The sequence below is a fragment of the Hyalella azteca genome, unplaced genomic scaffold, assembly GCF_000764305.2.
Source record: "Hyalella azteca isolate HAZT.00-mixed unplaced genomic scaffold, Hazt_2.0.2 contig9540, whole genome shotgun sequence".
In the NCBI taxonomy this organism is placed as follows: Eukaryota; Metazoa; Arthropoda; class Malacostraca; order Amphipoda; family Hyalellidae; genus Hyalella; species Hyalella azteca.
Window position 1 is genome coordinate 27,870 of NW_025939609.1, and position 15,932 is coordinate 43,801.

Consider the following 15,932-nt stretch of genomic DNA (forward strand, 5'->3'; position numbering starts at 1 on the left):
AGACGCCAGGGAGTAGTCCTCCCGTAAGTCTCTCAGGATGGAAAGGGGGCCCTACACCGGCACATTTTATTACCATGCATTGGAAAGGACATCGATACGCAAGAAAATTAACTGAAGCACAGCATCAATTTCATTCCTAAATAAAGACAAGTCCGACCTTGACTTATGAAGGCTATCATTATTATCATTCAAATCTGACCTTGCAGCAGCCTAGTGAACTTTGATTCCCTTTATGGTGTGCACTTTATCTTTGCGGAGAGAGCTCTGACGTCTTGACCCAGGCAGAGAAGACCTTTGTCAGTGTTGACTAACACTAACAAAGGTCTTTGTTGTCGAAGAAGCTGCCCCTCCGCGCACGTTTTCTCAACTGCCCCGCTGCCTGCGAGGTCAACTGGTGGCCATGCTTTCTTCTAAAAGCTGCCCCTCCGCGCATGTTTTCAAGGGGAGCGTCTGGGTAAAAAAATTTATTTACGGTCTGATCACTTTGAAACTTGGTACACAGATGTAAAACAGAAACCTTAGTATTTTTTTTTTGTTCGTGTAAATTTTTCGAAAAAAAATGAAAGGAAACTTTGAATTCATAGAAAACGGCTCAAAAGGGGGAACTTTAGAAATCTATCTCCTCCTAGGATTTTCAAGCTACAACATAGACAGAGGTGGGCAGTAGCGCGCTACATGTAGCGGCCGCTACATTTTCAGTAGCGGTAGCGGTAGCGGCTCTACATTTAAGGCAATGTAGCGGTAGCGGTAGCGCCCGCTACATATTTAAGTAGCGAAATAACTGTAACTTTTTTTTACTGTATCTAACCCTGGGGTAACCCATACTAGTTCGGTTAGGTTAATTGCAATAAAGTTGCATTGATATGTTTTGAAAATGTTTTATTATCATTATATGTTAATGAGTATATCCCAATAGCAGAACAATAAATATTTAGAGATTTCCAATAATTTTGGCCATTATAGCGGCTAATGTAGCGCGCTACATTTTACTGTAGCGGTAGCGGTAGCGCCCGTTACAATCTAGCGGGTGTAGCGGTAGCGGTAGCGCCCGCTACATTTAGAGCATGTAGCGGTAGCGGTAGCGCCGCTACATTTCCAAGTAGCGCTGCCCAGCTCTGAACATAGACATAATAATATAGCGGTTTCGGCGTTTATTAGGCTGTAGGCCTGTCGCCGATTCTTAACATCGCTGAACATTCACAGCATTTTGTGGTCTCGAACTCGCAACTCACTGCTACAATTCTGCTGTGCTTCCGCCCGGCCTTCTTGCCGATTCTGACCAGAAACTGGCGCACACAGCTGGGATCGAACCCGCGCCTATCTTGGTACTCGGAACTGTAACTACTGGGCCACCCTGCCCTAAACTTAGTTACACAGGTCCTAGCTTGAGGTTCAGGCCAAATCGTTTAACGCATCATGGAAGATCACTTCCTCCTGCGCTAATTCAGCGTCATCGTCATCATCTGCAGCTGACCCACTTGAACAGAGGGCAGATAGGTAGTAGGCCAACAACTCATCTTGTGGCATGTACACACGGCTCTTTTCTGGGGCATCTTCAGAATCAGGATCAACTGGGCAGGCGCATGCCTTCCACTCCGGGCGAGGAACTCCAATTTTAGGAAGGTGGAACACCATTTTGCACTTCCCAGGTTGCTTGCCGTGGCGCATTTCTAAACAATGGAAGAACCAGAGGTCCTTGACGTTCATTTCTCTGGCAATACAACTACTTTTAGACATGGCTAACTTCTGCAGGTACTCCAGCACACCTGACATACCCTCCCCATACTGACGGGCTAGGACTTGGAGTTCGTCTGCGATGAGCGAAAGAGCATGACTCCTAAGCGCATCCAGAGAGCACCCTCCTCCCAGCCCCAGCATCCCGAGGGCCCTGTCATGAGGCGAGAGTGGATGGCCCTTACACCACTGAGGTACAGGTCGTTTGCGCACAGCCCGGTTGGAATCATCCTCCGGGTTCCCAATTCCGTCACTCCAATTGGTGTACCATACGTCACCAACACTGCGCCTAGGAACACCAACGGCAAGATTGAGAGCTGTCCCCAATGACAGTCGACGCAGGAAGATGTCTGTCTCCTGGGCGAATGAACTCGGCGACCCACGGGTTGTTCACTATGCTGCGGAGACAAACTATGATAAGCGGTGACCGGCATGCAGGGCGCCTTGGGCGTAATGCACCGAGGTTCATTATGTAGTATCGCCTGTCATACGATGTGTAACACTTGTCATAATTAAGTGCTACAGGGCCACTGTTGAGACTTATAGTGTGATGTCGCCGAAAAGCTGGGTCATGAATAAAAGCTGGACCAGCTTGCCTGTGACCCATAACAACACCTATGTGGCCTTTTACGTCATAGAGGGTCAGTGTCGGATACATTGGTAACATGTGGGAGATGCTCCAGATTTGAGATGCATATACACAGCGAGCCCATAAGATGATGAAGTATCCTTGTACACCGCACGTCTTGCAGAAGGCCTTTCTTCCATTTTAGGGAAGTGAACAAGTGGCCCTTGGCCCAACGAACAGATTGGAGGATGCGCATCCGATGCCATGAGGCGAAGCGCCCACTGACAGATCAAGGGAGGCGGTGCAACACTGCAACACCCAGGTTCAGCGCCTTTTCACGAGGTGCGAGATCGTCGGCATTGCAGGCATCAATTACTTGCGCCTCCACTCTACTAGGACCGTGTCTGGTGAAACTTATCAGCTTGCAGGCAGTACGTCTCAGATGAGCATCCATCTCCATGCAAGCTTGGATTGCCACAGTTCGCTTCTTGATCAGGAAGATGGACAGCGCTCTGATCCTGTCACGTGAGTTCTCCACATCAAAGTCCGCCACAACATCAAAGCATTCAGTTATGCTTCTTCGATCGCAGCACACTGAGATGGGATCCATGATGATACTCGCTTGGTTTACACGGTTATGCCCTACACAATCCTTCAACTCAATAAGTAATCTGTATAGTACAGGCCTGAGCACCAAGCGTTGAGCGATGTACAACAGTAGCGTGGGTAGATGCGCCTTACTCAGATCAGTCCGATTGATACCATCAACGATTAGAATGTCTCCTGCGACTCGGTCTTCATTGAGCTCAAACCTGTCACGAATACTGTCACAGTTTAGTGAAGCTTGCACCATGGGGCTTAGACTCTGCGAGGTAGACATGTCCAGCGTCTTGAGATCTCTCGGGCTCAATGTCACCGCGGCCATATGATCTGGCGATGGGTCTGATTCGGATGTGTCTCTAAGCCAATAGACAATCCAGTGTAGGATGTAGGGAATTCCAATGCATATTGCCCATCATAGACAGGTCTGGAACACCTAGAGCAGGGTAGAATCGCTGCCCATTCACCCACCACAGACACTTTGGCCAACCACAGATACATTATCTTGCTTGCAACCATGATCTTAATTGCCCGGAAAATAATTGTAAAGTCATCTCCTTGCTTGGTGTATGCAGTTGCCGTATCCCTGTCAATGATGAGTTGAGACATTATGGAGGAATTGAAGTTAATGTGAACCCCCTAAACAACATCATTACTCCACCTCTATGCTCAAAGGAACCCCCGGCAATTTGAGCTGCAGTCTCACGCACCACACTAGGGGGGTGATTGTTTTCTCACCGATCAGTATATCGATAAGTTGGTTGAGATGCTCGTTTCCATTCACCCATGATTGAATTTCTCCCAACTTCACAGCTGCCTTGTCCTGTGGTTCAGGGTCCACCAGGACCATTGCGGATTGCGCTCTTTTAACAGCCGTGTCACTGCCGATGTAACTAGCATATGGTCCTCTCGCGTTGTCACAATCAAGGATCCTGGGGTCTGCTATGACATTGATGGCGTTTGGTTGGTCTCTAGCAACTTGTTCCACCTTATAAGCTGGACCTGATTGAGAAAAGAGGCTTGAGATGGGTTGGCGAGAGGAATGGTGGCCACTTGCTCTCTCATCACATCACAGGCGTGAGTGGAGCATTCCAGGGATATTGCAGATCGAACTAATCCTTGGATGGAGCGGGAGCTTGATCTCGGGGCGTAGCTGAGATTCTCGAAGAGCGTGCGTTCCCTAGCTATGGCATCATCAGTAATCTCCTTGAATGAAGTTGACCTGTTGAGGAGTCTCAGAACTGAGGTTGATGACTGGAACATTGTCACAATTTTGTCAGCGAGCGCAACATTACTCAATTCATATATCGCTGCTGCTAGCTTGTGAGCATTGGGCGCAATTGTGACAACGTAGTGACTAACTGCTCCTTTACCAAGTCAGAGTTGGAATTGAACAGCAACTGCAGTTGTTTATTACGACACTCGGATCGGAGAGCATTCCCTACTAGATCCTGCACTCCTGAGTTAGCGTCGGGCTCCCGTATGCATGGTATTGAATACGGGTCCTTGCAGACTTGTTCCCAGTTCATCCGTCCTATCCGAAGAGGGGTTGACTCAAACGCTTGAATGATTCGTGCATAGTGAGGAAACTTGGGAAGATTCCGATAGATGTAAGCCCACATCTCTACAACAGTGAGCAAGTGGTCATCAATTCGGTCTATGAGGGTAGAGACTGATTTTGAGGCCACCAGATTGTCGATTGAGCATTATTAAAGCAATCATTCGGAACTCATCACCAGTGAACCTTCTGGACCCTACTGTAGTGAGAACTTCCACAGATGTAGTAAGATACGCCGCGATAGGGTTGTTAGCCTGTGCTGCGGTGGCGATTACCGCGGCACATCATCCACTCAATTTTGCGTTTATAGATGTTCTCTTGGGATTCAGTCCCTATGCGACTTGCCCTCTTCAAGTCTGCCTCTAACCTCTCCTACCTCGAAGGTACGAAGATTTGTCATACTCAAGGTAATTGCATGTAACGTATGTTTTCCATCAGCTTGATAGGCAGGCCAGCCTCTTGTGAGAAGGTATTCAGCTCCTCTAGGATGGAGGCTTGGGCATTAGCGTAACTCATGCTTTCTAATTTCTCGGTCACAATCACCTGGTTATCGCCCATCCCAAAGATTGACGGGTTCAAGTTGCGCACTTCGAGGTGGTGGAGGATGCGGAAGGCTGTTACCAGTCCACAGCTTTTGAAACATGCCTTCCCCGTATGACGCAATCCCGAAGTAGGCACGATCCCCCGGGGTAGGAAGGCCAGTGGCAGTCTGCTCTGGTATATTGGCAGCATTATGGAACAAGAACCAATGCCTCAAGCACAGAAGGTGTACTGATTCGTAAAGCGGGGACACACCAAATATTCGGTCTATTTATTGTGCAATTGGGGTAATTAGCATTAGTCGTTGGTATTGACACCAATTAGAGAAGTCGACCATTGTCTTGATGGTGTTCGCCCTGGCCGATTTAATCAACAGCAACCTCTGAATATTGTCCCCCAGACAAGAACATATTTGTGATGGGTGCAATATTCAAGTATCCGCTTCATATTATTCTCCAGAGTGATCTGATAGGCTCTCATTGCAAGTGTGTTTTTAGTGAAGCATCTTCCTTTTTGACGGTTTAACTCGCTCTCTTTAATACACATTACGCTAACACGGTCCTCATGATGACGACACGTGACAAAGTCCATCAATACAGATCGAACATCAACCTCCAGCCTCTTTATAAACTCAATGAGGAGACGCTTCTCTTGAATGGGGCCAGGATTGCACCTCCGTCCGTAGCGAAGATAATGGTATCTGAATTCGTACTCTCGGCACCACACTTTAGGTGCACGGCGATAGCTTTATCATTCAGCAAAGCGGTATGGTCTAGCTGTCAATCGAAGTCCACACATTGCTCGAGTTGAATATGCCGGAATGATTTGTAAGGCCAAAATTTGTCTGGACGCTCAGACCATGTTCCATTCTGGATTGACTGCAGAATCATGCCAGGAACAGGGCCCACTACTGTTAGTGGAGGCCACGATCCGTGTTTCTTCACACAAGAGTGGCAAAAGAACTCTCTAAATGTATGCAGCGCTTTGACACCTGTCTTTTCACACGGGTTGTGTACAACAGCTTTCTGCACTACATTGTTCACTGCGCCAACACAGGATAGGTGAAGCACTTCGCTATGCCACCTAAGGCGTGGTGGGTGGCTGCTTCTCTCTCAGTAGCACATTCCTTGGATGGACATCAGGGCCTTGAGAGGGCAATCTGGTAACTCCAGTAACACCTCATCTGTACGAGGCTGAGCAAATTGGTCATCCACTATTCTCAGCAACTCACCCACGTAAACAGTATGAGCAGCCTTAAGAACATCGTAGGTTTCGTAACCGATCGCCCGGAAGGAGGCCATTGCGGCACGACAGAAGTCCTCAACTAAAGGGAGACGCTTAATACCATCCCGGAGCTAATCATCAATGGCAGTGTAGAATAGAGTGTCGATCATCCACACCAATGAGTCTTGTAAAGCCATCAGCATTAACCATGTGGCGACCAGTAGCTTCCCTTGGGTTGTATTGCGGATGATGCAGATGTCTTCATAGGCTGTTATCCTGATGCCAGGAGACCGACACTCACAATGCGCGATGCCACTGACTTTGTTAGACATCTCAGTGAGTACTCAGTCCCATTCCTGACGCACGTAGGTGAGCCCACACAAGAGTTTGCAGCTATGGAGAGGTTGCATGCTGATACTGAGTTTGACGTTGGCCCAGGCACCAGTTTGGACGTCCAATGCCTCTCGAGCAGCCTCTAAAATATCTGCATCTATTGCCAGGGAGCCACCAAGTAAAGGTGTTATCTGGCAATACAAGAACTTGGCATAGTTGTGAGTTTCCTCTAGTGTGTACCCCTTCGGAATGTGCTTAGTGAAGAACTCTTTGAGGTCATCAGGTGCAACCCCTTCACTGAACCAATTACCATGCTGTGAGATGAGAGATAACTATAGCTGATGACACTCTGGACTCTTTTCTCCCTAGTCAAGGGTTGTCTGGAGGCACAGGAGGCTCGGCAAAATCGGCAAGTTCGTCTTGAATGTCCATTGTAAATAAATCTTCGCGAAAGACATATGAAAAATTTTCGAGCCGAGAAGAGATGACAGTAAAATCAAGGGAATTGCGCTGGGCCTCTTGTTCTACAGTAGGTCGCGATAAAGGAAATTAGCGCTAGAGGTCATTTATCAGATAGACCGGCGAGACCTACACAAGAAACTAATACAGGGTGCGGCGCGGGAACTTACTTATTTGAATTGCGCGCCACGTGGCGGCCGTTAGTCCTAGGAAGGTGGCGCCATGCGCAATATGGTGCGCGGGCTATGAAGTTTTTCGTCCACTCAGTTCAGTTGCGACCATGCAGTGGTCGAGAGAGGAGCGCGCGTTCGCAGTCTCTGTGTACTTTTCTAGTGGAATTGAACAGCATGGAGGTCACCTACAAGATGTAATATTCAAGAATTAAACTTGTAAGTAAACCCAACGAAACTTTAAATGTAGCTCTTTGTAAAAAAGAAAGAATTAAAACGCTATCTTTAATACTTTTTACTTTGTGATTTTTTTAAAAGAGTAAGTTCCCACGCCGCACCCTGTATATCAATGACATTTTCGTTCTTGAATGTCATTGATGATACTGTCATTGAGTCATATCTTGCATCAGCAATATCGAAGAGTGTATAGTCCTTTATATCGAGCTGCTCCAGTATCTGTCGTTCCTGAATATCCTAGCTTGCCAGCTCCTCGTCACCCTCCTCGTCCTCGCTCACGTCATCGTCAATCACCGTAACATTCGTTTCCATGTCATTGATGATCACGGCGTCGGTTTCGTCAACTTCAGGTTGATCTTCTGCAAGAACATTTTCCTTGCCAAGGACACTTGCCGGATCGAGACGACCTTCAGCAACTGTGGCGTCCACCTTGTCTGTTTTTTTATGTTTTGACGGGATCTTGAAAATCTATTTTTTAGAGTTTCGACGGTGTAATCTTTATTGTTAGTTGCATACGAATGGCCCATGACCAATGCCATCTCACTCATGGCGGAATCATCATCCCCTCCAAAATCCTTGAAGGTAGAGGTGTAGAATTAGTGAAATTTACGCAATGTAAATCTTGGTTGGTCGTCAATTTGGGCTCCATACTTGAACACGGCGGCGGTAATCTTTCCGATGGATCCCTCCGAGAGGGGTCTTGATGTGGCCAAGCTTGAGTTTGCGCTAACAAAGACCGGGGACTGTGGATCTTGGTCCATGGTTAGCATTGGTCTATAGTATTTATAATACATTTGCAGGTCACTCATGCGACCTTCTACCAGAAGATGGCACGGCAGTGATCTTCCTGTCTTGTGTCGACGAACTTTATACAGCACAAACTCGTCATCGATGATGATGGGGCTCTTGAAGGACTGCAACGTAATGGCCGTCATCTCCAGCGATCTTGGCAACGTGGCCATCCCAATGAACGTTATAAGTATACCTCGAACTTCACAGCATGTTCATCGAGTTGGTGCCTACGGCTGGAGTTTGTCTGGCACCGCCTTGCCTTCGTCGAGGAAGGAGCCCACGTTGAGCGTTTTGTCCATGTGCTTATTGATGAACTCATTATTTCGGAATCGACTGATGGCCTCTGGAGATATTTGCGTGCGAATGTTGCGCTCGTCAATCAGCTCGAAGTGAGCGAAAGTCCACATGTCTCTGTTTACTATTAAATTATTTCAATTTTCGACTACAATTCCTTTGATATAGGACAATGATAAGTTCCCGAGAGTTTCGGCGTCGAGCTCGAGATTGTTGGCGTAGGCGGATAACTTCATCACTAACGACATGTACTTTTTTATTGTAGCTTGTTTCAAGTTACCTCCCGCTAGGTTGCGGAAGGCCTGCAGTGAAGGCTTGAGGATTTTAAGCAAATCCTTCATCTCCAAGTCTGGTTGTGGTCCAAGGGCTGTGAAGACATAGCACGCAACCATAAGAAGGAAATGTTTGAAGGTGGTTCTTGCAGATTGACGGCCATTCTTAGAAACGTCAAGTGATCTGAGATCCTTATGGAAATCTTAAAGTATTCTATGGAGTGCCAGGAAAGACCGCACGGTGTCGTGGGAGTTGAACCACACAACTGCCTGCGTGATGGTATCACCTTTTCTCCTTTCCAACGCCAGGTTCTAGATTTTCCAGTTCAGGCGTGACGAGGATCAATTTACTCTGCCTGCTTGGAACTCTTCCCTGTTTCAAACGTCTTTTGGTATATACTTTCTCATGGCTTCGCCGCTGCCCGCAATTCCGGTATGATTGACAAGTCTCTTGTATGGAAGGACTGACTCGAGGGAGGTGGTAGCTGCGGCCTTGGACCTCTTATGGGTTCTTTCCATATGTTGCGAAAGTTTCATATGGGAAAATCCTTCCAGGCAAAAAGGGCATGGAACCACAAATCGCTTGGTTTCTGTTTCTCCCTTTGGCAGATATCGGGATCTCATAATTCCTGGTCTCTTGGCAGGTTCTACCTCCTCATCGCCACCTTCTTCATTTCCTTGCGGGGTGGTCGTGCTGCTTGTGGCTTGAGTTTGCTTCGCCGCCTTTGAGTTTGCTGCTTCGACGCCGCCTCTAACACTTGAGTATTGGTCGGCAACTGCTGCCCCCTTCCCCATGCCGTAAAAGCACCTGGACTGAAGTGAGGGGGCAGAGAAAGTTGAAGCATTTCCGCTGATGATATTGCGGGCGAAACGGCCGAGATTTTGGCGAGTTCATTGCGCAGGTCATTCGCTCGCCTGGCGGTGTCGTCCGAACTCATGGTGGGATAGTTTTTCTGCCTCTTGGGTTATTTCTTCTAGTCGCCGGTGAAGCCGATTCATGGTCACAGAGGATTCTTCTGAGAAGCCGTGGGCACCCTCATAGTGGCGACGCATGTGTTTTGGGCAGGATATAGCAGAGGCTTCAGTCGTCAGCATGCAAATTGCAGAAACGCTTTCTGTGATTGACCTGATATTTAAAACTAATTCAGAGCTTGCAAGCTATGCACGAGGCGCCTCCCTGCAGGAATAGTGAACAGTTCAATGGTATAGAAAATTTATTCAGTAAAGAAGGTATTAGAGCAATAACGATTAGCAGAGGAAGAATATTATTGAAAAGAGTATTTCGGTTAACAAACCAGCGAAATTTGCAGATCCCTGCCAGCAATATCCAGGCGCAAGAGGTCGGCCTTTCCAAACGGCGAGGCCTGGGCGGCCTCAAGTGCCGCTGCTGACTCCTCAGTCTCCTCCATTCTGCCAATTAAACTCAAACAGGATGGCTTTTGCACGACATCCTAAGTTGCTCGTAACGTAGATATCAAATCTCTGGTTTTATCCATGCCTTTCAGTTGACTACGAAACTCCGTTGGCCGGTAATTTTCTGCACGTTAAACGAAAGAACTCATTTCTGGAGTTTTCTTTTGGCCAGGATTTAATATTGACATTCGTAACTTTGTAGTATCGTGCGACAAATGCCAGCGTATTACTGTATTAGCCACAAACACATTAAATCGGCACCACTGACTAGATTACCGATTTGTTCTGAACCACTTTCACGCGTCTCGATGGACATAGTCGGACCACTCTTTCCATCTTCCTCGGCGGGCCACAAGTATGTACTCACCTTATTAGATTTAGCCACGGGATTTCCCGAGGCAATCCCGCTCAGAATGATTGATCTCGCGTTGGAATACTGCGTGAAATTTTGAGTGACAACGGAGCGTCATTTACCTCGAAAGCGGTCGCACCCGAAACTTGCGGTCGCGTTGAAAGATTTTACTCCGCTCTTAAACTTTGCCTACGTAAACTCTGTGCTGATAAACCCAGAGATTGGCACAAGTATTTAATCCCTACTCTTTTAGCCATTAGAAAGATGTCCTCTGATAGCACTGGCTTCTCGGCGTTAGAATTGCTTTATGTAAGACCAGTAAAAGGACCACTGGCCGCTTGCGTGACTTCTGGGAGGACAAGAAGATTGTTCAGGACGACCGAGCATTCCAGTATGTTGTAGAACTACAACAAAGGCTGGAATATTGCGCCCGCAAATCAGCTCTATCTTCTGGTCTCAGCTCTGCCAAATATCATTCTTATTTCTTGACAGAATCTCTCAAGAAGTTACCGTTTGCTTTGAAAGTTCCATACACCGTCCTTGAGAAGAGAGGCACAGTGAATTACCTTATCAATCAGGATGGAACGCCTAAATTGTACCTACAGCACCTAACGCCTAAATTGTACCTACAGCACCTAACGCCTAAATTGTACGGGCAGCCTTTTATTGCCGCACGAGTTCTCGTCGCTGAAGACGAGCCATATTCTAATGAAGACAATCTTGAATTTCACTGTGCCCTGCAATCCGGAAAAACCAGGAGTGCGAAACAAATTCTAGTCTCGACCTGACCCAGAAGATTGAACTTACTCAGCTGCTCGGAGAATTTCGCGATGAATTTCTGAACTCCCTGGCAACACAATACTATTCAGCTTGATATTCAATTAGCTTCGACGGAAACTTCATGCAAGCAACTATGCTGTGCCTTCGCACCTCAAGCAGGTAATTGATGAGGAAGTTGATTCTCTCGTCAAGCTTGGAATAATTGCGCCATCTATATCCCCCGTACAGCCCGCCAGTAGTTCACGTCAAGAAATCCCATGCAACGTACCGTTTGACAGTGGAATTCAGGCGAATAAATTCACCAATTGTCTCTGACGCAGAATTAACAAATGTTACGAGTTACAGATCGATGACGAGTTACATAAATTACATGGAGCACGTTATTTTTCAGACGGCGTTTTCCCTCATCTTACAAAGGCGTACTATTAAATTTCTTTACCTAGCAAAGCACAGATGTTCACTGTTATTCCTACCAGCAGAGGCGTTATGCAATTCACCGGATTACCTTTCGGCATAGTTACAGCTTGTGCCACCTACGTCATATTAATGCGTATCATATTGAAATACTTGCCTAATGTCAGTTTCTACTTCGATAACTTTTTCATTTTTTTCGGACAAACGGAAAACCCATGTCGAAACTATAAACCTTGTTCGCCTGCGCTTGTACGAGCATGGTCTGACCGCAAGACCCTTAAGTGTCGGTTCGGTCTTGGAGAGTTGAATTATTAGGAATTAAAATTTTCCAAAGACTCAATATCACCGTAGATTTCAAAACTGGATGCCAATGCTGCCATTCCGGCTCCTCAAACAAAGAAAGCGTTGAAATCATTTTTGGGAATTTTCTCGTACTACCGGAAATTCATTCCAAATGCAGGCGCCGTTACAGCTTTACTATCTGATTTGCCACGAAAGGGTGTTAAAGAATGTTTCACGTTCTCACCTCGCCAGTCGGCTGATATCAATTGAATTAAAAATTGCCTCGTTTCTGAACCTATATTACGTTTGCCCAATTTGTCTAAGCCATTCACACTGCGAACAGACGCATGTAATGACTGCCAACGTATGAGACGGCCAACGTTACATCCGGGACCAGAGGGCGGGGTGACCTGCCTAGCGACGACTCGGAGACGAAGGACGACGAAGGCGGAGCATCAGCTTGACCGTGGACTACGACGTCCTAAACTCATCATAAGGACGGCATCGGTGCTGTTCTTTGCCAATATTACGATGAAACTGCGTTCGCCGTTACATAATCGTCTCGGACAAGAATTCATACTTGAAGTCGACCACAAACCTCTGGTCTATCTTAAACCTTCGAGAACTCGAACGATCGATTGACGAGATGGTCACACTTATTACAGGAATTAAAATTTAGGTAGTTTCGTATCCGTGGTATTATGAACGTGTGTGCTGATTTTCCGAGCCGGGACTCTAGAATCAACCTCGATGGCACACGTACGCTAATTAACCCGCCAAGACTTAAGTTTTGTTCCTAAACTTGTATATATTATTGAGTCTAACAGTTGGAGACCCAACCTACAATGACCAATTTTCTTCGCATTTGTTTTGTTGTATGCCGCTTTGCGTTCAGTCGTAACTTTACTGGCCTCATGTTAAATGCTGCGTTCGTATTTAGAAAATTTATCCTTTGCAGTAATAAGTTGAATTGTAGCGCTTGAATTTACATCCTACAATTGCCTTTTATTGTTCGTTATTAGAATTGAGATTTATCACTTATGTGCCTTGTATATGGACGTTCATATTTTTTGTTGTCTTTTCATTGATCATTCTTAATTGTGCATGTCGAATAATCGATCTCCGATAGTCACTTTTGTCGCTTGACCGTAAATTTTCACGAGCTTCGCTGTCTTAGAGGGGAGGTTGTGTAAGGATCAAGCCATTTCTAGTTAACCCTAAGGTAATTAATCACATGCGGTGTCAAAATCGGAATTCATTAGCCGATCATAAGCCACTCGTACTCAGGCCGCTAGCGCCATGGGTTAGTAGAATAATGTGTGCTCTTGATGGGAAATCTTCATTTGCGGTACCCGTGTTCATGATATTCTGTACAACCTCTGAAACATTTAAGGGGCCACGCTGATCTATCTTGTGTCCATCCAGTTTCGGTTGGTGAGACTATCTGGTTCAAGTCTCATTCTACCGTCAGACGTCTGTGATTCTACCGTCAGTCGTCTGTGATCCTACCGCCAGTCGTCAGTGATTCTACCGTCAGTCGTCTGTGTTTCTACCGCCAGCCGTCTGTGATGCTACCTACCGTCAGTCGTCTGTGATTCTACCGCCAGTCGTCTGTGATTCTATCGCCAGTCGTCTGTGATTCTATCGCCAGCCGTCTGTGAGGCTACCTACCGTTAGTGTTCTTTGATTCTATCGCCAGTCGTCTGTGATCCTACCGTCAGTCGTCTGTGATTCTACCGCCAGTCGTCTGTGATCCTACCGTCAGTCGTCTGTGATGCTACCGTCAGTCGTCTGTGATGCTACTGCCAGTCGTCTGTGATTCTACTGACAGTCGTCTGTGATTCTACCGCAAAATATTTTTTTCTGCCTCGTAGCCCCGCTGTAACGCATTGCATATGTCGCAACGCTCGGGCAGCTGAAGCAAGAAGCGATCGACAGAACTGTTTGTAAGCACACTACACATGCACGTGTGCTACAACTTTTAAGGTTTGAGATAAATGAGCGTGACCGTGCGCGTGAGTTCGAAAAGGTTAATTAGACTAGAGACCCAGCAGAAGTTAGAGTTTGAGGAAAACGAGAAAGTTCGACAAGACGAAACTGCCATGGCTGAGGTTAGAGGAGGGCTGGCGTTGCAGAGATAGTTAGTTTTCAGTCCTTTGCTGTAAGACCAAAACTGCCTGTGTTAGGGAGGCGATGCTATCGCCTCATTTTTAGCGCATTTTCTCATTTATGGAAAAAATGCACTATTGTGCTCGCCATGTCCATCCGTCTGTCCGTGACCTCAAGTTTTCGTCTACGAGAAAATGCGCGGTCTGTCACTCACGGCAGTGAGTACTGAGTTAGATTTTTTATTAGATTTGAACGGGTAGCAAAACTACTTAACATCAGCGCAGATTCTTCTGCAGCTAGTATAGAAAGTTTCCTTTTGGGCAAGCTGTGAATATTTATAATAGTTTAACTTCTGAAGTGACTGGGGACTAACCTCCGCTTGATGAATGCTTTCCTTGCAGTCTTATGAAAGACTCCTGATAATTATTGCATAGATTTTAAATCTGCCTGAATTCAGCCGCATGAGACATATGAACGGTTTATATGAAGCTTGAGACGGAAACTCAATTATTGGCTGTACTCAGAAAAGACCCCAAAACATTTGGTTAGCTGCACGAATTCATGCTTAGAGAACAAGCGAACATTGCTTCCGTCAATTAAGAATTAAGCCACGACAAACTTAGAGACACGGAACATCTTTAAGCCACGACAAAAAAACTTGGGGTCACAATCGACCAATCGCGACTTCATCTTCACTAAAATTTGTCTTCAAATGAACATTCGTTAGCTGACAGAAAATGTGGTAATAAACATAATCGCAGGTTAGTATGATTTATTTACGACAGATACGTTACTGCATCTTGCATGACAATTCTCCATTCACTGGTTAATTATTTCTTCTGTCCTTTCTTTCTTCCCTCAGCTACGACTTGCCGCTGGCGTTAGCATTCCAGTGACTTGCATTTTCGACAAAGCCTTTCAATGTTCCTTATATTTCACCAGTTTCTTCAGCTTTTCCGTTGTCTTATCCGTTATCTGCTTATCCGTTATCTGATTTTCCGTTATCTCCTTATCCGTTATCTGCGTATCCGTTATCTCCTTATCCGTTATCTCCTTATCCGTTATCTCCTTATCCGTTATCTCCTTATCCGTTATCTCCTTATCCGTTATCTCCTTATCCGTTATCTGCGTATCCGTTATCTGCTTATACGTTGTCTGCTTATCCGTTTTTCGTAGCAATTTGAGACTGGGAACTTGCGAAGGCTTCACTCCGACTCAGGCCCCGTTGCCCGTGTCGAGCTGGGCCAGCAGTGCGTCGTACACGGGCTTGCTGGACGTCACGATGGACGTAACGGGCTCTTGGTCCAGCTTCTCGTACAGGTCCAGGAAGTAACCTGTAGGAGGGGAGGGGGTTAGGTTATCGTCGGCCTATGGGGGAGACCTAAGCCTATGTCGGCCTATGGGGGGAGATAACGGCCTATGGGGGAGACCTAAGCCTATGTCGGCCTATGGGGGAGATAACGGCCTATGGGGGAGACCTAAGCCTTGGTCGGCCTATGGGAGGAGACCTAAGCCTATGTCGGCCTATGGGGGAGACCTAAATGTCCACATGTGGAGATACCAAAGTCTCCACAAGTGGGGATACCAAAGTCTCCTCATGTAGGGGATACCAAAGTCTCCACATGTGGGGGATGCCAAAGTCTCCACATGTGGAGATACCAAAGTCTCCACATGTGGAGATACCAAAGTCTCCACATGTGGAGATACCAAAGTCTCCACATGTGGAGATACCAGAGTCACCACATGTGGAGATACCAAAGTCTCCACATGTGGAGATACCAGAGTCACCACATGTGGAGAT

The 15,932-nt window shown here is 46.5% G+C and overlaps 1 protein-coding gene across 1 annotated transcript in view; it reads right to left on the reverse strand.

Annotated features, from left to right (window-relative positions):
• Positions 1–14,888: 14,888 nt before the first annotated feature.
• LOC108681613 overlaps positions 14,889–15,932 on the reverse strand; it is an 18,288-nt gene continuing 17,244 nt past the window's right edge. Inside the window, exon 12 of the mRNA XM_018170663.2 lies at positions 14,889–15,465. Coding sequence (XP_018026152.1) covers positions 15,347–15,465 — 119 coding nt within the window. The 3' untranslated portion in view covers positions 14,889–15,346. The remainder of the gene's footprint in view (positions 15,466–15,932) is intronic.